General features: G+C 52.5%; 2 protein-coding genes and 1 long non-coding RNA gene across 5 annotated transcripts; 2 read left to right on the plus strand and 1 right to left on the minus strand.

The window, feature by feature from the left end:
- The first annotated feature begins 182 nt into the window (after positions 1-182).
- CACFD1 (calcium channel flower domain containing 1) lies at positions 183-10065 on the plus strand. Its single transcript, XM_048965923.1, has 5 exons — positions 183-567; positions 4575-4647; positions 5017-5142; positions 5226-5333; positions 5738-10065. Exons 1-5 carry the CDS (start codon positions 444-446, stop codon positions 5829-5831), a joined length of 525 nt encoding a protein of 174 aa, XP_048821880.1. The 5' UTR covers positions 183-443; the 3' UTR covers positions 5832-10065.
- Positions 10066-10231: 166 nt separating this feature from the next.
- Positions 10232-14581, minus strand: SLC2A6 (solute carrier family 2 member 6). Of its 2 annotated transcripts, XM_048965910.1 has the most exons (11): positions 14454-14581; positions 14201-14368; positions 13645-13807; positions 13359-13565; positions 12677-12776; positions 12240-12451; positions 11945-12097; positions 11689-11797; positions 11306-11479; positions 10897-11042; positions 10232-10811 (listed from the first exon to the last, which is right to left on the minus strand). In XM_048965910.1, the coding sequence occupies exons 1-11, from the start codon at positions 14579-14581 to the stop codon at positions 10644-10646; spliced, it is 1728 nt and encodes a 575-aa protein (XP_048821867.1). In that variant the 3' UTR covers positions 10232-10643. The 2 variants fall into 2 exon arrangements, with proteins under 2 accessions (XP_048821867.1, XP_048821868.1); XM_048965911.1 differs by lacking the exon at positions 13359-13565.
- Positions 14582-14833: 252 nt separating this feature from the next.
- Positions 14834-20937, plus strand: LOC125702524 (uncharacterized). 2 transcript variants are annotated; one of them, XR_007380629.1, is made up of 5 exons: positions 14834-14945; positions 16352-16425; positions 16840-16909; positions 17665-17974; positions 18327-20937. It is a non-coding gene; the product is annotated as an uncharacterized LOC125702524 (long non-coding RNA). The 2 variants fall into 2 exon arrangements; XR_007380628.1 differs by having other exon boundaries at positions 17648-17974; positions 18327-20936.
- Positions 20938-21184: the final 247 nt, after the last annotated feature.

Consider the following 21184-nt stretch of genomic DNA (forward strand, 5'->3'; position numbering starts at 1 on the left):
CCCATGCACTCATCTGCCCTTGCCCTGCACAGAGCGGCCGCCCCAAGCAATCCAGCTCCCAGCACAGTGTGCATGCCGCCCAGGCTGCTGCTTCCAATGAATATGCACACGCGGGCTCTGCCCACTGGCTTTTTAATGAGTGTGACATCAAAGCCCTCCCTGCTGGAGGAGGGGACCCACAATGCAATAGGCAGGGAGACGTGGAGGCTGCTCCCACGGCCGCTGGCATCGCCGCTGCGGTCAGAAACCCTCTATTGTCAGCCCTGGGGGGCCCGGCCCTGTATGGGGGTGCGAGGAGAGGTGCAGCAGCAGCAGGGCTGGGTTAAGGGCCATCTCCTGGTCCTGCTGGACGGGGGGGTGTCACCTAGAAGGGCATCCTGTGCTGCTGGGGCTCAGGTGGGGAGCGGGGAGCTGCCCTTTGACCCCCCAGCAGCAGTGAGGCCATGAGCTCTCAGGATGAGCAGTTCCAAGCAGCAGCCCCTGAGCCAGCATCTTCCTCCGCTGATGATGGCATGACCTGGTGGTACAGGTGGCTCTGCAGGATTGCCGGGGTCATCGGGGGCGTGTGTAAGTATCCCCTCTTACAGCCAGCAGTTCCCCATTGGCTCTGCTCATGCATGCAAAAGCCTAAGTCAGGGGTCGTGCTTCTGGTCGTTGGGTTAGGTTTGTGCATGGGGAGGCGGGCCAAGGAATGATAATCTGGGATTGCAGGTTTGTAACTTCTTTACGCGTGTATTTTGCTGTGTTTTGGGCAGAAGGAAGAGCTGTGGGCATGTCTGAAGCAGGGGTGATTTTAGTTTGTGCATGAGTGATGTGCTTTGTGCTTGCTGAACTTGCTGAACTTCGGCACCTGGGAGAAGGGACGTCACTGGGGGGATCTGCAAATCCTCGAGTTTATTCTTGGATAAAAATCATCTCCCATCACCGGGAGCGATGGGAGCAGCAGCCAAGCCCCGGTCCTGTGGGAGGGCTGTGGGCAGAGAAAGCAGACAAAGATTTTACGGCGAGCACCAGGCTCAGCAGGGTCAGGTGCAGGGCTTGAACTGGGGCCACAGGGTTTGATTCATCCTATTGGGCTGTCAGGTGTTTGCGTGTTCCTTCCACTTATTTTCTTTCCCTGTTCTGAGTGTCAGAGCATGTTTCCCGTTACTCCTGCTGTTTATCACAGGGGCCCTGGCTGTGTTTTCTGAAGGCAAATAACAAACTTGGTTTGCACTGTTTGTTTTTTTAAGGGGTTTAGTCTTGGACATGCAGAAGACAGGAGACAGTGCACAGCGAAGCGAATTGGCTGGCTGGGAATTACCTGGTGCTGATGAAAATTTTCCCAGAGAAAGAGTTTTTGCACCTTTGCCAGGAATCAGCTGTGTTCTGTGAGGAGATTAATAGCTCTTAAAAGTAGGAGGGACTGTTATGACTGCTTAGTCTGATCTCCTGCAGAGCGCAGGATGGAGAACTTCTTCTGCTTTGGGTCCATGACTTGAGTGTTAAAACAAGAGTGTTTCTCAGCCAGTACTGTCAGCCCAGATCTGTTCCCTCTGCTGCAGTGTTTCGGCTGGTCCTGACCTCCTCTGTGCCTTGCCACCTGATGGAGCCAGGCCCTGGGGTTTGTTACCCAGCCCTGTACCCTGAGGCATCTCCACGCAGCCTCCTGTGGTCCTTTGTGGTCTGTGTTATATCCGAGGTGCTGAAAGAGGCATGAAAAGATTTTGCAGGGCCACTCTTAGGAGGTGAAACACACTGGCTGTGGGCACTGTGACTGTGGTGGAGGCCCCTCCAGCCCCACATCTGTAATGGAGGCAGGAGGCTGGATAGGACACGTCGGAGGGCAGCTCCCAGAGCAGCAGCTTTGCCATGGGCTGGGGTTGCAACCAGAATCTTATCACCCTTCATGTGGCCTTTTCCCTTGTGGGGGGTTGAGGATGGGGGGTGAGGAGCCCAAGATGGCAGCTGTTGGCCCACCCTGTGTGCCAGAGCAGCTCAACCCTGGCTTAGCAGCAGCACAGCGCTTTGAAATCAATTTTTCCCCCCTCTATCTTCAGCTTTCGAAGCAGCTGAGTTATGCTTGGATTCTTTTCACAACCTTTTGTTCACAACTATGCTGAACTCCTGGCTTGTTTTCTAGGAGTTTTACATCTGTGGGTGTTTCTGGGTGAAGCAGCCGTCCACAGGGCTGCCAGTAGTTCAGGGCATCAGGAACCTCCACCAGGGCTGTCCAGACCATGGCAGCTGTGGATATGGCTGCTGTTAGGAGCAGGGAAATGGATGCCATGGAAGAAAGCAATCCTGCAGTGCAGACTGCAACACGCTCCTTGTCCGGGTCACCTTGCTGGAGCTGAACAGCTGGATCAAGGAGCAGATAACAGCTTGCGAGGTTGCACTTTGCCTCTTGTTTCTCCGAAGGAACAGAACTCATTTACGAGGAGTTTGGGCAGCTGGATTCTGGCTGCTGCAGAGCTGGGATGTTTCTTACAGAATGAAAAATTCCCTGCAGGAAGGATGAGAAACTTTGTTAGCAGTGGGAGGCAACGCCTGGTGCTTGCAAACACCTGTGGCCCACAGGATCAAGTCAGGAAGGTGCAGGGACTGGAGCAGGAACAAGGCAAACGTTGGATCTGCTGCTGGCTCCTGCACAGACTGCTTGGTGACCTTGGCCGAGTCCCTTCTCCCCCTTCTGTTCCCGTTTGTAAAAGGATGAGAGTCTGTGGCTTTTGTAAAATGCTCCAGGAGCAAAAATAGAGTTGCACTGAAGACAGTGACCAGCTGCTTGGAATGAATAGAGTCTTTGTGGGGGGTATTCTTTTTTTATTTTCTTTTTCTTCCTCGTTTTAGCTCCCAGTTATTTGTTCTCCCCCAGGGCTTTCAGGATGGGACGGCTGTTAAACAAATGGCAGGACTGTCTTCCATAGCTTACGTGCCATCGAGCATTATCTAAATTTTATGTCTCTTCTGAGCCTTTGTTTTACAAAAAGAAGTCACTGAGCTGGCAGCTCTGTCCCCTTTTGGCTATGGAGGCAGGAGCTGATTCCGCCCAGCAGGACCAGGAAGTGCCAGGCTGCTGCAGGATGTGTTGTGCTGCAAAGGAGAGCCAAGGTCACCAAATCATTATCTCTGGCTGTTGGCAACCACCATCGAGTGCAGTGTTCCTGTGCTTACAAAGCTCTGACTCCTTCCTCTCTGGTTGGTGTTTGTGCTGACATAGGGGCTTGCTCCGCTTAGGCTTGCTGGGTCCATTGGCAAATAGATTTGAGCTTTTAGCTGGGGTTCCTGCAAGGACCTTATTGCTCAGGGGGTTGTTTTGGGATGTTTGGGGACAAAACAAGGCTGATTGGCTAGATAAAAAAGAAAGGACTAAGGACAAAAATCCCGAGCTCTCCTTCCATGAGCATCCAAGAGTTCATTAATCAGAGAGAAGAGTTAGAAAACTCCACGTGTTGTTGCTGCTCCCTGCAGTACTGCTTGCTTGCTTTGCCAACTCTCGAGCTGTTTGCATGTGTGACTGTGAGCAGATCATCCCAACCTCGTGCCACAGTTTCCCCTTGCAGTGTGGGGACACTGACACTGTCCCTTTGTGATGGGAGGATGAAAGATGCTGTTGGAGCATGGCTGGCAGCGTGCTCTCTGGCATTTGTGCTCTGTTAGAACCTTGCTCTTGCAGGACTCCCTGAGTTCTATGGGATAGACCTAAGAATCCTTTAAAAAATAAGAGTTGTGTTGTTGTTTTGCAGAAATAGGAGTCTGCTTGCTTGTGGGATGACCTCACACTGGTCCTAGGCATGCAGCTCTGTTTCTCAGTATGGTATATAAGGAAACCTTGAGGATTCAGCAATGACTGCTTAGAAGAAATCTTGCAAACATGTGCCAGGCGTGTGAAGGTCAGAACTGCTCAGAGCAGCCTCGCACAGGGATTCCCTTAGCAAAACACATGTGAACATAAACTTCCTGCATCCAGGCTGCTCTCCTTTTCAGAGACTGCTGCTTGCTCTCTTCATTATTCAGCTCCACATCCGAGGAAAGCTTAAAGGCTGTAAGATTTTAGCTGGTGTTTTGTGCTGTGCTGTTGTTTACTGGGGAATCAGGTTCCTGGGTGAGCAGCGTCCATATCAAGTGCAGGGAACGCTTTGCAAGTTTAATGAGGCAGGAGGCAGGTGTGTGGATGCTGCTGGCTGGTTCCCCTCCTTGCATTACAAATTCAGGAGCACAGAGCTATTTTGAGCCTTGCTTTAGTCAGCATCCACTTCCATTTGAATACGTGGAGGCCCAGACTTGGCATTTTTTGGCCCATCTCTAGTAGTGAGGCACAGAACTAGGAGATTGTGGCTGTGATGGGGTTCACCTCTCCTTTTCTGTTTTCAGCCCTAACACCTCGCTGCTGCAAGTCTTTTTTTTTTGTTATTTTTTTTCCTGAGTTTTTCCCTGTGCTGCTCAGACGTGTGCCTGCAGGGTCCTCTTTCTTCATCCTGGGACAAAGCAGGAATTCCTTTGCACAGAAAACCCTATCTTGCAGAGGTGACAGCCTGGTCTCACTGCACACTGGGTTGCTCTTTGTGTCAATGAAAGTCTCTGTTCTTTCCCAGCCTGTGCTGTTGCTGGTCTCTGGAACTGTGTTACCATCAACCCACTGAACATTGCAGCCGGTGTGTGGATGATGTAAGTGGAGTTTCTGTTCTTTTTTACCACTGGGAGGGAGGTTCTGTCCATTGGGCTCTATGAACTGAGGCACGGGGAGCTGGGGTGAAATGCTGCTATCTGTGAATCACTGGGTCTTGTTTGACTAGCTGGGTGGAGACAGGGTGTTTTCTTTTTATTCATAGCCCTGCCTATTCCCTACCCCCTTCCCCACCCCTTTTATGGCTGGAATCTAGGATCAAGGTTTGGGAATTATCAAGAATGGGAGAGAATGAAGCAGGTTCCAGCCCTGCCACACGTTTCTGCCCACTCTGGAGCATCAGTGGGACTGGGGGCTGGCTGGCTGACCCCATTGCGGGCAGCACTAACTCTCATGTGCTCTCCCTGGAGGCTGAACGCCTTCGTCCTGTTCCTGTGTGAGGCTCCATTCTGCTGCCAGTTCATCGAGTTCGCCAACGCCGTGTCTTCGAGGGCAGACAAACTGCGGGCCTGGCAGAAAGCTGCTTTCTACTGCGGGTGAGGATGCTGCCAGGGCTGGTGTGCTGGGTGTGTGGGGTGCTGTGTCCCCATGCCACCCCAGGGCTGTGTCTCTCTTCCAGGATGGCCGTGTTCCCTGTCATTCTCAGCCTGACGCTCACCACGCTCTTTGGAAATGCCATTGCGTTTGCGACCGGGGTGCTTTATGGCCTGTCAGCTCTTGGCAAGAAGTAAGTAAGATTTGCTTGCTTGAGGAGGGGACCTCCAGTCCTGCCCCGTTTGCTGCCCCAGCTCTAAGGAAGGCTGTGCTTTCCTCTTGTATCAACCATGCTTTTGGGTGTGTATGTCCCTGCTGGCGTGTTTTCTCTTCAAACAGAACCCTGTGAAAGAAGGTCTGGGGGTCTGCTGAACCTCTGAGCTTTTTCCTTGGGAGCTCAGTGTAGGTTGCCTCAGGAAAACCTTCATGTCCCAACTGGGGTGAGGCTGGGGAGGGCCAGCAAGTCTCATTTCATTCCTGTTGTCACTTTGGTATGGAGAGGCCTTGGCACAAGCTGGGAGACATTTGTACTGTGTGCTGCACTGATCTGACAGGTGCCTGGTGCTCATATCACCCTGATGTCCCTTCTCTCTGCAGGGGAGATGCCATTTCCTACGCTCGGATCCACCAGCAGCAGAAGCAAATGGATGAAGAGAAGCTCACAGGGTGCCTGGAGGGACAGGCTCTGTGAAGTGCATGAGCCCTGGGCGACCTTTTGGACCCTGAGATGGTGGTGAAGATTTGGGAACCCACTCTGCCCTCCCATCTGCCCACCCCCTCTCTGTCACTCCATGATTTCCCTGGACACTACGGCAACAACTGGAGCTCTCAGGGATGGGGTGGGCTGTGCCCCCCTCACACACCAGCACTTGGACCTCAGTGCTTTGGCTGCTCCCTCCTCCCGCCACTCAGAACCAAATATCTCACGGTCCTTCTTTTTCTTTCTTTCTTTCTTTCTTTCTTTCTTTCTTTCTTTCTTTCTTTCTTTCTTTCTTTCTTTCTTTCTTTCTTTCTTTCTTTCTTTCTTTTATTTATTTATTTATTTGCAGAGGTGCTGGCCCTTTGTGTGCTGCTGTACAAGCCTAAATACGTAGCCTTTCTCTGTTTTAATGCCCATCACATTTTGCTGGGGACTGTGTGTGGGCAGCACACTCTCTGGGGACTGCTCTTGGAACTCCTTGGCTCCAGAGGTCTCATGCCCAGGGTGCTGCTGCACATTACACATTTAATGCAGCACACTCTGGTGTGGCTCTTTCCAGGCGTAAAACAAGAATGCAGTGTTTAGCAGTACCTGCTGATGCTTGCACTTGGTGTTTTTCATCATGCAGGTTTTAATATGGGTCCAGTTAGGTCAGACATTGGAGGCATCTTTGCACAGTAAAGGACTTCCAGCAAAAAAAAAAAGCCAAGCATGAAGACAGTGATGCCTCCAGAGGCGAGAAGCACAGTCTGCCCTTTCTCTGGATACAGCTTCAGGCAGATAATGCAATTTACTTGAATTATAAGCATTAATTATGTAATCTTAATAAGGGTACTTTTCTTCAGCTTCACTCTTTTACTGGGCAAGGAGAGAAGCAAGGCTGAAAAGGCATTGTGTTGCTTGAGGCAAATGAAGGCTGTTTGCAGGTGGGATGGTTGCTAATGTGCAAGTGAGTCCCCTCTGAGCCCAGGCAGACACTGCTCTGTTCTCTCACTTCCTGTGTCTGCTCCTGCAGTCTGTTCTGAGCGTGGGACCAGCCCTTGGCTTCTGTCTGTACAGCCTTTCTCATTGAGCTCATGCTTTTTTGCATCAACCCGGGCTGGTTTTTGTATGGGAAGGAGGCAAATCCTTGCTTTGCAAACAGGAAAATCCCATTTTTGTGAGGTGCTGCTTTATTCCAAGCACCATCAGCAGTGCTGATTCTGTTTGCTTTGTTTGAGGCCGAGCAGAACTGCTCATCGGGTCCAGATCCCCCACCTCTCATCACAGTTTCTTTTGGGGGATGGGAGGGGAAGGGTTAATTTATTTGTTTTTACTTGATTGCCATCTGTTTTACTTAGGAGAAGGGAGAATAATTTATTTCTGCTTATTTAAGTATTTTGATGAGACTCATCAGAGTGCATCATCTCATTTCAGGGGTCTCTGGAAAGCGTGCTGTCCTTCCTTTGATCCCTTTGTCTGATTGCAGTGACAGGAGATGGCTCTCCTTGCTGGGCCTGGTGCTCAGTGGAAATAGGCAGCAGCTCTGGCCCTATGCCTGCTGCCTGCTGGCACCTCAGGATCCCCTTTGTGTTACTGGGGTGCTGGGGTGGGGGGTCACCCTGCAATTTGGGAGAGCTGCTGCTGGAGGGCACTGGTGCGTGTGGGCATTGCAGCAGGAGCAGTGCTGTCCCTGGAGGCTGGGGGGTTAAGCTGTCAGCGACTGCTCCTTGTTGGTTCTTTGCTGGAGTTCAAGGAGGTGTGAAGATTTGCACCAGGCAGGAATCTGGTGCGAGTTGATTTGCACATGCAGGGCCTTGCTGGGCAGCTGCTTTGTGCTAAGCCCTTTCCCCCTGGGCCTCTGTGCTGTATTTGCTCTGACACCAGCTTGTCTGGGGTACAGAACTGCCAGCCCAGATGCAACGTGGTTTAATAAAAGCTTTGCTGTTTCAGAGCCCCCCAGCTCTGGGCTGGTCCTTTGGCTGTGTGCAGTATGTGGGGTGTTGGCTTTCTGTGTATGTGTGCACAGGGACTGCAAACTGCCATGCTCCCTTTGCTGTGAGGGGAGTGCAGGGACCCCTGTTAGTAGCCAAGGCCTCTCTGCTCCTTGCATCCATGTGCAGCATCGTGGAGTGGTTGCAGAGCAGCACCCTGCCCAATGGGCAGAGCACCCACATTTGATTTCAGGGGGTTTTCAGTAGTTTAGTAGCATTTGGTAGAGGAACATTGCAGACAGAGGCAGCAGTATCAGGGTGAGCACATCTGCAGTGGGTGCTCCTGGGAACTGTTGCTGGCTGTGGTGCAGCAGAACACAAACCAGGTGCTGCTCTTGCTGTGGCCACAGCCTGGTGGAGTCTGCATGCTGCACCCATGGCTTTCAGGAGTGGTGGAGTGTTAATGGATGGTTTCTCCTCAGTGTTGGGTGAGAGGCTGTTTTAGTGGCAATAGGAAGACTTTTAGAGTAGTAGTATCACAGTAGTTAGCGTGCCCATTCACAGTGCATGGTGGTTATTAGTTGTGTTTAGAGGCACCATTAGGGTGCTTGGAGCTGTGCAAGAATGAAGGAAGTGAAAAGCACCACTGCAGTGATTTGGTAGGCTCAGCTCAGTGCAGGTAAGGGGCATCCATGGGTGAGGTACTGCTTGCCAGGTCTCGGAGAGGACTTTGAGGGGAGGATGGGACAGAAATTTTGTTACGTGAGACCTCAGGAGCAGGTGATACATTGACTGCAGTGAGTATGGAAAGACAGCTGGGTACTGGCAATAAATACGCACTTGGAAATGGACTGTTACACCATTCCTGTCTGAGCTGTGCACTTCTCTTACCAAGCACATTTATACAGCGTGCAACTGCTCCATTTAGTCACAAAAAGTGCTGCAGTTGTGCTCCAGGTTCCCAAGGGCTCTCCACTGGGCATGCAAAGAGCAGAACCTCTCGTTCTGCTGTATGCCCACACCTTGCTGCTCTAAGCAGCAGCTGATTTTGTAACAGCAAATTGATCCTCTGTGTGTGCAGTGAATAAAAAGACCATTCTACCTCTGGAAAGAGCCACTGTGATTTCTCAATCCAAATGCAGCAAAACCCCTCAGACTTTCTGTATGGAAGAAAGAAGGTCACTCAGCAAACACTTCTCCAATGAGGTTCTCTCAGGACCTGGAGAGCCCAGCGTCGATTCATATTTGGGCACTTCCTCCTTTGGCCCTGGGAAGCTCAATTCATCTTTGTCATTTTTTCTTTTTCCTCAGGAGAAAAAAACATCCACTGTCTGCAGGGAAAGGTTTCACTGAAGTGAGGATATCGAGACCTGGTCCATAGCCATGTGAGGAGGAGAATGCTGTAGGACAGGGCTGCCAGAGAGCCTGATCTGCTGAAGGTCAGTGGAAACCAGAGGCTCTTGAGATCTCAGGCCATGCACAGAAACAGTAATGCTCCAGCCAGGACTGGACATCTTTCTGGAAATGGGTCTCAGCTGTAAAGGTTGAGTTTAATACTGAAAATGTTGTGTTTTGATTTTGGCCCATCTCTCTTCCTCTGTCCTTGGCTGCTTTAAATTAACCCTCTGATAAAGCACATCTTCCCTTGGGTGAGATGCACCTCCTGCTGCAGGGGATCTAAAAGCAGTTAGTAGTTCCTGAGATCTCAGTCACATGCTCTGCACTGCCTCCTGATTCCTTGGCAGGAAGGGAGGATACAAGCTTATCCAGGACACTCAGCTCGCCCTGTGCATTTCAGCAGGCTGACAAGTGCTTGGGCAGGTGATCCCCAGGCCCAGGGCATGTTGTTATGTTGTTCTGCCCCTATGGGGAGAGCCAGGTCAGGCAATTCTCAGCAAGGCCAGTTGTTCCTCACAGCCATAACCACCTCTTGCACTGTGCTTTACTTTAAATAAGACCTTAAGCCACGCAGGACATCAGGAAAGGGGTAAGAGCAATTTGCTACTATCTATGCAGCTGAAATCTCAAAGTGATGGAGGTGGAGGCTCTACACACAGCTGTGATGGAGGCACATCCACCTTCCTTCTTTGTAAAACCCTGGGGAGGGAAGGACCTGCCCCACTACAAAGCATTGTCTGTACCGACCGTGTCTTTCCTGCAGGGAATCACTTGCACTACAGCTGAATGTCTGTCTGTTCCCAGTCTTTGTGCTTTGTCCTGAGTTTTCTTTGTGAACCGTGGTTGGTCTTGTTCGTTAGGCTTCTAGTGTAACGTGTTTTTAGAGCAATAAAATGTGGCAGCTTTTTATACAACGTATCGGGCTCTGCCTTTTTTTGAAGACTTCAAGCAGTGAGACTCACCTGGGAGGCAGCAGGAAGCTGTGATTCCCCCCCTCACAGCCCTTGCCTGCCTCTCCCATCCCACCTGCAGCTCTTCTCTGCAATTCAAAGCAACGTCTTGCAGTTGGAGGTGAAACAGTTTTATTCTTGCAACTACATGCTGAGTGCCCGCCAGGACAGCGGTAGATGTTAACTCTGTTCCAGCCAAAGCCCGGGGCTCTCGGGCTGCTTGGGTGGCTCTGGGTCCACAGCCATACCTGGTATTTTCCAGGACAGCTTCACATCCAGCCTGTTGCTGGTTCTGTGGTCCTATACCTCGTGCTGATGCGCTGCCTGGAGAGCCATACGGAGCGCTGAAGGACTTGGGGTGAGAATATCTTAGAAGCTTCAGCTGGCAATTTCAACACCCAAAGCAATACAGACACTGCTGCCTGTTCTCTCCCCTTTGTTGGGGAATGCTGTATTTGCAGAGGTCTCCAGGCTCCATCTCTATCAGCACAACCCTTTTCTTTCTGGCCCTTGAGCACATGGCTTGGTGCAGCCAGCAGCTCCTACCTCCTGAACGACCTCAAGAATGATTTCCGACCGGTCCTGAAGAAGGCCTCAATCTGTTCCAGGGATCTCCGTTTGGTTTCTGGAACGCAACAGCCTGTAAATAAAATATTCCCAGCGCAGATGACAGCAAAGAATAGGAACGGCACCTCGAGGCCAAAGGACTCCTGGAAAGTGAGACAGAAAGCGGACGTGAGCTGGTGCAAGAGACTCCAAAGAAGAGATCCTGGATGCCTCTAGGGCTGTACTCACCACAACCCCAAGGAAGAGCTGGGTCAGGGCAAAGGCTGTCACCCAGCTCATGACAACACAGAGGCCCGATGCCACCCCACGGGCTTTCAGAGGGAGGATTTCTGACATCAGCAGCCAGGTGATGGGCCCCCAGCCCATGGCATAGCCTGCAGAGGACGAAGTCGTGAGGCTTCAGAGCCCATTAGGTGAGCACAGCACAATCCCACCTCAACCAGTCCCTCATTATTCCCCACCATACATACTCCACCAATCCTGAAAGTGACTGCAGATGCCATCTTAGCCTGCCAGGGAGGTCTGTGTCCCTTTCAACCCCAAGCCCAGATCTCTTTGTTCCTTATCATCTTGTCCAAGAAGAGAAACATGCCCCCAGGCTCATACCCAGCCCTGGGCTCTTGCTCTGTGCACCTACCCATTATGAAGAACATGGCAGCCAGGAGGGGGATGAGGGTGATGTAGTGGATGGGCTCAGCAGGAGGGTTGGCAATGCTCCCCAGGGTCCTGTTGGCAGTGGTGCTGTTCTCAGAAGATGGCACAAAGTGGATGTAGAGCCCCATGGTCAGGTTGGAGGCCAACATGACTCCAGCTGTGGAGAGATGCAACAGCGCAGAGGGATGAAAGGGAGAGCAATCTGTGTGACGGTTCTGGATATGATGCTCTGGAGCTGAGCCTCTGCCAAAGGGAAAACACCCTTCCACAGTCCTGCATGGTGGAAGTCTCCACTCCTGCACGTTTACAAAGCCACTGGAAATCTCTAGAGAAAAGATTCCTTTGCACACTCTGAGAGAGACATACCCGATACAAAGAGAAGGATCTTCCTCCCAGCTTTATCCATTGACACAGCAGCGATTGCCACTGAGAACAGCCGTACCAGGCCCACGAGAGCTGCATCATACTCTGGTTTCTGCAACAGCAAAAGTGATGGAGAAGCTGAGATGGGAGACCTGCCAACCAGGTGTTTCAAAACAGGCTGCAGGGTCGGGGTCTTGGATCTGCATGGGACATGGCAGACATCTCTGCTGGCAGGGCATTGGGCTGCACAGGGGCTCACCAGGATGACGGCCATGTTCTTGAATATCGGCTGCAGGTACACGAGGATACAGGTGACACCAGAGAGCTGCTGCAGGAACCTCATCCCCACAGCAATCAGGATGGGCTTGTAGATAAAGGGATCCTTGATCTCAGCACAGGAAATCCGCTGGCTCTGGAGGGGGGGGGGGACACAAAGCCAGAAAGCTGACACATTAGCACAGCTGCAACACGCAAAAAGCAGCTCAGGAGCTGCCCAAAGCAGGCTGGGTTTTTCCATTTTCCTATCTCATGCTGGAGGTGAGACTGGTCCTCACCTGCTTCCTCACGCTGTCCTTAATCTGCTCGTACTCCTGGGCATAGTCTGTGTCCCTGCCCCTGAGCCAGCACAGTGAGCGCAGGGCCTCATCCTCCTTCCCCTGGGAGAGCAGGAAGCGGGGTGAGTTGGGCATGAAGCAGAGCAGGAGGATCATGGTGAGCACAGGCACTTCCCCTGCCACGGCCAGCCAGCGCCAGTCCAGGAGCAGCCCTGCGGGAGCCAGGTTGATTGGAAGGAGAATCATAGAATCACTGAGGTTGCAAAAAACCTCTCAGATCATCAAGTCCAGCCCCAACCTCCACCACAGCCACTAAACTTGTTCCCAATTGCCTCATCTCCATGATTCTTCAATGCCTCCAGGGATGGTGACTCCACCACTTCCCTGTGCAAGTGAGGGAACAACCCTGCCTTCCCACTGCACAGCCAGATACTTGCCCAGCGCATAGAGGATGAGGGAGCCCAGCACTGCCATGATCTGAGGACACGTGCCCAGCATGCCTCGCACCCCAGGGTGGGAGATCTCAGAGATGTAGACCTGGAGCAGGACAGCACACACTTAGCTGATCTACAGCACACAGCCAGAACGAACAGAACATCCCTGCATGTGTCTCACAGTCACACAGCTCAGCTGGGGAATCCCAAACTGCTGGAACACACATCCTTAGAGAGGGGAACGTGGAGGGGCTGTTTCTGGCAGTGGGACAGGGAAGCCCCTACAGCACTCATCCCTGCCCCAGTGTGGGAGGAGTGCTCAGACTCCAATGACTGGAAAGACACAGCCTCAGTTGCTCAATCTTTGCCTTCCTCTCTGTATGTGACATGAGGTCAAACTGGTAAATAAGGGAGGGAACAACTCTGTGGAGGAACAGAGCAAGGAACAAGGACCTGCCTGCCTTCCACTTTTTGTGGTCCAGAAAAGCCCACCCAGCAGAATGGGGGCAGATGTGCTGCGATCACTACCCTGGGGCATCCCCCCCAACCCCTCTAGCACCTCCATCCCCTATGGCACAGACACAGCCCTGAAGCTCTGCTGATGCCTCCGAAGCAGAATGAGGCCCCACCTCATTCAGCTCAGCTCCACCTCGCCTCCCATCACGCAAACTCTTAGGACACATACCGGGATGGAGGCAGCCGTCACACCACCGGCAAAGCCTGTAAGCACGCGGCCCAGCAGCAGCATCTCGATGCCCTGAGCACCGGCCATCAGTGCATATCCCACAGCAGAGGGCACAGCTGAGAACATGATGCTGAGCTTGCGGCCCAGGTGGTCATTGAGGAGCATGGCGCTGAGCCCCCCCGCCGCCGCCCCCAGCATGAACACCGACTGCAGGGAGACACAGAGGGGCTTTGGTGGAGCCTGGCTCTCTCTGTATCCCCCCAGTGGAGACGGTCCTGCACCTCACCCCAAACCAGGATGCTCTGTAGCGGTCCAGCCTCAGCGCGGGGTTGGGGTGAGCCTCCAGGACAGGGATCACCGGTGAGGGGTAAACCAGGGCAAAGCCAAAGCTGAAATTCCCCAGCACGGCAGAAAACACTGCCATGTAGAGCCGCTTGTTGTTGAGGCTCCTGGAGGTGGGCAGAGCAAGAAGGATGTGTTGGACATCTCTATGGCACTCGATGGAAGATCCAGCTCACTCTGTTGCAGCTTTCCCCCATGGATGCATTTCAGTTGAGCCGGCTGGTTCTCAGCCAGTTCAACAAACAGAAAAGCAGAAGCTGGAAGCGGGCAGCACTGCAATCCCAGAGAGCTCCCTGCCACCACCCCACAGCAGCACCCTGTGCCCCCCAGCCCACCTACCCACGGCTCTCCCAGACAGATCCCAGCACCGTGAGCCTCACACAGGATGAGTTCCCTCTCACCACAGCCATGGGGCCACAGCCAACTCAGAGCTCCCAAACCCCAGATCCAGGTTCATGGCCACCCCACATCCAGCCCCACAGCTACAGCCTGGCACTTACTGCAGGTACTCCTTGTCCAGCCCCTTTCTGATGCTCTCAGGGAAGGTGTGGTATGAGGAGCTCGACCTCCTCACCAGCGGCTCCCGCACGCTCGGCTCCATGGTGGTGCCTGTCGTGGTGAAGGCACTGCTGTGCTCAGGGCCGGATGCTCGAGGAGGTTTCAGGGGCCTGAGAGGAAGAAGCAACTGAAAGCGAAAGGGGAGAGGCCACCCAGTGTTGCTTAATCAGGGAAATCTGTCTTGTGAGCTCATACCCTGATAAGTTCTGGAGTGGGAACTGGGCTGGGGTAGAGAGGTGGAGGGAGATGACGGTGCTCTGCACGCCTTCACCACGCATCTGGCACTTCCTCCTGGGCAGGAAAAAGCCACCAAAATTGAACATTTATGGGCTGATCCTTGCAGGAACCGTTCACCCGAAAGTCCCTTTGCTGAGGTCATGGCACTCCCCTTGAGGAACCAGCAACAGTGGAGGGTTGCTTCTTGAGCTGCCCTTGGAAGGTTTTACAATATAAAACAGAGGAAGGACCAAAAACAGATGGAGGTGAAACCAGGGGATTTGAGGGAGCAGCTGAGGGCAATGATGAATGCTGATAGAGATGGAGCAGGGAGGGCAGCTCTGGCATATTGGGAGCAACTGATGTGGGCTGGTAGTGCCCCCCTGCCCTGAGACCTGCAGCAGCACAGTGCTGGAGTAGCTGTGGTTCCTGAGGGCTGCGTGATACAGGTTCACTCCATAGGAGAGAGAGGTGAGTATTGGCTTTCTGCAGTGGTTTCTACACCTTAATTCCACATGGGAGCTCTGAGGGTGGTTCGGGAGCTTGCTGCCTCGGCTCAGAGCATTTTCCCTTCCTGCTGTCTGCTTCCCATTCTCCAACAACCAAGCTTTGCGTTTAGTGCCTGATTGATGCTGGGGGTTCACAGCTGACTCAGCCACTCGAGACTGTGAATTCCCTGCAGCAAGAAAGGTCATATGGGGGGGGGGGGATGCTGAGACAGTAGGACAGCTCATTCCAAAATTTCCAGGGCTGTGTTGGTCCTCACAGGGCTGCCACAATGGTTTTCAGTGAGCGTGGGATGCTGTCAGCTGCTCTGTGCAAGGCTGTGGTCCTTCACAGGACTGTGGGGGTTAAGAAGTGCTGCTGCTGGTTGCACCATGCAGACTGTAGCAAATCTGCAAGTGCTGCCTTTATGTGCCAATTTAATTCCCCCCACACGGCCCTGTTTGTGTTTTCTGCTGTTTGGAGCTCTCAGAGCTATGCAGTGTAATGAGGCTGGCAATGGTGGGATGGGGCTGGGACCCCCCCAGGCTTGGGGGTGCGAGGCACCTCCCGGCCAGGTGGCTGCTGCTTGTGGTTACTGCAGAGCTCGTTTAGGATGTGGTGTCTGTCCTAAGCCTGAACTTGGACAGAGGAAAGAGAGGAATGCTCAACCCAACCTCCTCCCTTCTATCTGGGGCAAAAAAAAGCACGTTGGAGAGGAGCCCTGAAGCAGTCGGATCTCTGAAAGGCGAAGTGCTATCCAGTTGCTGTGCAGATTTGTCAACTGCTTCAAGCAGGAAATTACTTCGTGTCTTGAAAACCCTCCAAGCACCTGTAACGCTGTGAGCATGAGGGAGCTGCTGTCTGCTGGCCTGGGCTCGGCGAGCCGGGGCTGAGCTGCTGGGCAGGGCCTGTCCCTCAGTGTCCTTGGAGGTGGGGGTCCCTTGGTGATGTGTTAGGGGTTCTGAGCTCATGTTTGGTGGGCAATGCATGCAGCATTGCATCTCTCTGTGACTATCCCTGCATTTCTGTAGGTCCTACCAAAGCACAACAAGCAAAAGAAGGTGCTTCTCAACTCTGATGTGCTGTGTGTTTGGCCATGGCATGGAGAGAGGGGGGTGGGTCTCCAAGCCCTCAAGGTTGGCATGGAGGGGGACGATGTGGCCGTGTTGTGCCAGCAGTGCCAGGGTTGTGTGAAGGGTGATTTGGTGCTGCTGAGAGCTGCTGGCTGCTCGGCCACGGCGATGCATTGCTCCGACTCAATGGGTTTCTTCCTCCCCCCTCTGACAGCTGTGCGATCGATCACGGCCATGTGCAAAAAAATAAACTGCATCAAAGCCACTTGGCAACTTGACTAACCAAGTTCATAAATTAATTTCTATCCCTTTTGTAAGGGAGAAATCAGTCGCTCCTTGAGGAGATCCGTCTCCATCACTCAACCAGCTGCATCCCTTCATAAATCTTCCCTGTAAGTCTGGGCTGGTGATTGCTGGGTGGGTGTTTGGGGGAGCATTGGTGCGATGTGGAGTTATGGTAGCGAATGGGATCTGTGCAAAATGTGGGTGAATGGCATCTGTGGGCTCCAGGAGCTGCACTGGGGGACCTGGAAAGAGGTCGGGAGGTGGGGATTTTTGGGGTCAGTACTGTGCTCCATGGAGAGCCCTCCAGGCACAAGTTTGAGGGCTTTGCAACATGGGGTCCTGTGCATCTTGCTCCAAATGGGCATTGGTGTCTGCAGCCCCAACAGGGCTCTTCCAAGCAGACAGATAGAAGTCTGCTCTTCTCTACTCCATCCTTCACCACACTGCCCCCCCTTCCCCCCCCTTCAGAAAAAATATCAGCACCTTCTCAGGCTGCCATCTGTTTATTTGGTTGGACTCAGAACTTGCTGAAATGTCTTTCGATGGATGAAGCAACGGAGAGTAGAAGAACAGAGCCTGGCAGGCTGCTTGGTGAGTGGAAAATAATTTTTTGGGACATTCTGGAGTTTGAAGCCCTGATGATGGATGTGCATGCAAGAGATGGTAATGGCTTTGTAAGTATCAAAACACAGAGCAAGAGAATAACTCTGCCTAATAGACTGAGGAATGGATGCTGGGCAGGATCTGTTCTGCTCTGACACAGCTGGATGATGGAGTGCTGTGGGCTCGGGAGTTAAACACTGCATTTGTTTAATGTGTTGGAAAAAAAACCCAGGATAAGTAGTTTTGAAAAATATTACATGCTCACTATGAATGTGTTGGAAAATCGTAGCATCGTTAAGGTTGGAAAAGACCTCTAAGATCACTACGTCCAACTGTTAACCCATCACCAGCACAGCCAAGCTCACAGTGTTGGGTATGGGGGTTTTGCTGGTTGCTGCACCAAGGAAAGGCTTTGCTGCTCCCACTCCTATTTAAGGGGGTTTTGGTGCCCCACTTCCAACCTGGCTGACGTGGAAGCAGGGCTGAGCTGCAAGATGTGGGTGATCCTCAGCACGGGTGCTGCCTTTTATCCACATCCTGACTGAGAGCAGGACAGGGGCACAGGCTGCCCAGGGACCACAGAGCTGTGGCACTGAGGGAGGTAGCAGTGGGATTGGTGGGGTGGGCTTGGGGATCTGAGAGGACTTTTCCAACCTTCGTGTCTCTGTGGTTCTTTGGGGTGGTTTTTTTTCCCTGCTTGATGGGTTTTTCTCTGGGTTAATCCAGCACAACTCCTGGAACAGGTGGAAGTGAGATAGCAGATAACAGGACTGCAGGAGTGTCTGCATGGCAGGTTTTTGGGACTGGATGTCTTCCCTCCCAACACCTGGTGGCTTTGTCCAGCTGCAGCCTTGGGAGGACGATCTGCCTGTGTTTGGCTCGTGTCCTTGGGGGCTGAAAATGAAAAACAACAAGAAGAGAAAACTTGCTGTCAGCAATACTCTGTATATCCAGAGCTGTGCTAGGGAACCGCCAAGCTTCCTGATACCCTGTGTTGGCTGAGAGGCAATGAGATTAAGGAAAGCATAACTTGCATAAAGAACTTTTTTGAAGGTATGTATACATAATGTATATGTGTACGTATTTATACATAAAGCTTTTAGGTATCCAGTTTAATTTACTGAGCTGCTCTGATGGATTCTGAAGTGGTGCCCATTGTGGGGCCACCATTCGGGGTTTTTGGAGATCCTTCCCTTGCCCGTGGGCATCTTGGGCTGAGCATTTTGGATTGAAGCTGCTCTCTCTGATGGCCCAGGCTGTGTTTCGTTATTCTTTAGGACACAAATCTCCCCCTAAATTCCTGAGAGCTGCTGCCTGCTCTTTTCCTTGGCCGTGTGCAATTTTTTTTTTTTTTTTTTTTTTTTTTTGCCGTTTAATACAATTTTTTTTCTTTTTTTTTTTAAAGGGCAAAACAAAACAGATCATTTCCTCGATTTAATGTGAGCCAATTATGGCTCATGGGCTGTTAACTTCATCACCGCTTCTTCCAAGAAAGACGTTGGGTAAAACGAACCAGCACAGCTCCGCGTGCGCCCGGCAAAGCCTCAGCCCTGGCCATTTATCCCCGCGGATGGAAAAAAGCTAAAGCCTATGTCACACAAATGCCCTCTAAAGTATCCAACCACTTGTTGTACATCTGCTGACGGATACCAACTGGAAAGGAGATTAGCGCTCAGACTCCCGCGCTGGGCTGTCTGCTGCTCCTAATGAGGACCAGATTGCAGCCCCCGCCGGCGCTGCACCTCCAGCGGATGGCGGGATGGGGAGGTGCCAGGGCGCGTGCCAGCAGCGTGGAACCGTGTGGGCTGCGGGATGGGGCTGGTGCTGCTGGGACCTGCAGTGGGGCTGGGGGTGGCATGGGGTGCTGGGGATGCTCGGAGGAGCGCAGGAGCTGCGCTTGGCCTTCTGCACGTTCACCCCAACTTGGGTGCGATGGCATTTCCAGATGGATTGCTGCATCCCTGCGCTCTGAACGCCACCAGCTTGGGGCCAGCACTCAGCCGGGGTGATATCCCACAGCAGCATCACATGGGATGCGTTACCTGTCATCCCGCATGCTATCTCCCACCCTGCTTCTCCTTGGGAATTAAAGCGCTTTATGGCACTAAACTAAAAGTAATGGGGGCCGTGTCCAGGGCTGTCCCCAGCTGTCCCGCATCCCAAACCACCTCCACCTACTGGGGGCTGTGAGCAGCACGGCGCTGTGCCCGCCGCCGTCTCCTGAAGTGCTCCGTCTCCTGGCTGAGGGCCAGTGCAGGAATGTTAACGTTTTTCTGTGGCTAATTCGGGGCTGTGGGCAGGACCCGGCGCTGGCGCTTGTTTTATTTTATGTTTCTTTTCAACAGCTGTTGAATTGAAAATTAAGATGTGCTGGGACCTAATCCCAAATAAAAATGCCAGTGCACCCCCCTGGGGCCCTGGGGTTAAGCTGTGGGGTGGGCAGCATGTGTCCCCATCCCAGGGCTGGGGAAAGACAGGCACGGTGCTTCCCACCTGCGGCCGGCTGGGAGGGCTTGTAAAGGACTTGCCACCATGGCCATGAGGTTTTCTTATTTCTTTTCTTTTTTTTTTTTTTTCCTGGATTCTTCCGGATTTGGGGCTTTGGGTGTTTTTAGTGGTGGCTGGAGACGGGCTCTGTGGTGCGTGGGGAAGTAGAAAGGAAAGATCATGAAATCATTAAGGCTGGAAAAGGCCTCTCAGATTCCCAGCCCACCCCACCGTGCCCACTGACTGACTCATCCCTGAGTGCCACATCTCTGTGGTTCTGGAACACCTCTGGGACGGTGACCCCAGCACTCCCTGGACAGCTGTGCAGTGCAACAGCGTTCTTTCTCATCAGGAATTTCTCCTGCTATCCAAACTGAACCTCCCTCCCTTCTACACCTTGTCTTAAAACGATGAGCTAGGATCCTCACGTCAGGGGGAGCAGAAAATGGCTGCATCCTCAGAGCAGGGGATAGGGAGCTTTCTGTGAGCCCGTTTCACAGGAACCTTCTAACCCCAATGATCTTTATGGGTCCCATCCAGCTTGGGATGTTCAGTGATTCCACGAACCCATTCATCCTCTTGTAAAATCTTGCAGATGGAATCTGGAGATATGAAGATGCATTTCTGCTCCACTGGCCATCTATGAACAGGATGATTGTGCTACAGCTGCCTGCAGATCCTGGGGTGAATCTTCAGCATTCCTAGGCAGATTTCACCTGTATTATTGGCATAAGTGCACCCTGCCCTGCCATCATGGTGTGTCCCCCGCTGCCCCGTGCTTTATCATTCGAGGTTATGGGAAGCACACAAAATATTTTGGTTTGCTCGTGATGGTCGTGCAGAGATTTTGGGGATCAGGATGTGCTGCATGCATCAAAGCACCTTCACCTCTAAGGCAGGCGGAGGTGATGCACAGGGGGCTCCCAAAACTCATTTCCCCTGGGAAAGCATCCTAAGCCCTACACATCCCAAATGCATACCGGGTCCTGCGGGATGAGACTGGAGAATGTGGGAGCGAGAAGGAGCGGGGCTTGTATGGGAAAGGATGGGGAGGTGCTGCTGTGCTTTTCGGGGAGCCCCCAGCACCCTGCCTGCTGCACAGAGCTCATGTGAAACTCATTAAAAGTGTGAGGAGAGGGAGCACGATGGTTGGGAATCGTTTTGTTTGGGTTTCTAAAACGTGCTCATGAAAACACTGTGTGGTTTTCTGACAAATTTGAAACAGTGCTATTCAATTCACTCCAGTGTTGCTACTGTTGATCTAGCAGACTGTAAAGCATTTATTGGAGTTGCTTGAGGCGAACTTAAGCATCTGTGGAATAACAAGTCCAGGAAGTAATTGCATCCACAAGGAAAATATTTTTATGTATAATTCAGTGACCCATTTTATAAACATTGCGGTTCCACCTTGGACTCTTTTTTTTTTTTTCTTCTTCTTTTTTTCCCCATTTTTTTCCCCTTTTCACCCACAGCCTTCCCCCATCCAAGCGCCTGAGGTCGGCCAAGTCTGTGGGGTTGGGTTTGGTGGCTTCTGCCTTTGGGCAGGCGCCAGGGTGGAGGCAGGAGGGACACCCTGGGGTGCCCAGCGGTGGTCCTGCAGTGGGGGGACATCGGTGCCAACACAGAGAGACGGCGCGGATGGCTCCTGCAGAGCCTGGCAGGCACCGGGGGGATTGTCTCAGGGCAATGGCTTTGCTTTATTCCTGAGCTTTATGAGTCACCCACAGCCTGTGTGGCATCGAGCTGGGGTTGAGGTCGCCGGTATCCTGTGCTGTC

This window comes from Lagopus muta, chromosome 19 (assembly GCF_023343835.1).
Source record: "Lagopus muta isolate bLagMut1 chromosome 19, bLagMut1 primary, whole genome shotgun sequence".
NCBI lineage: Eukaryota > Metazoa > Chordata > Aves > Galliformes > Phasianidae > Lagopus > Lagopus muta.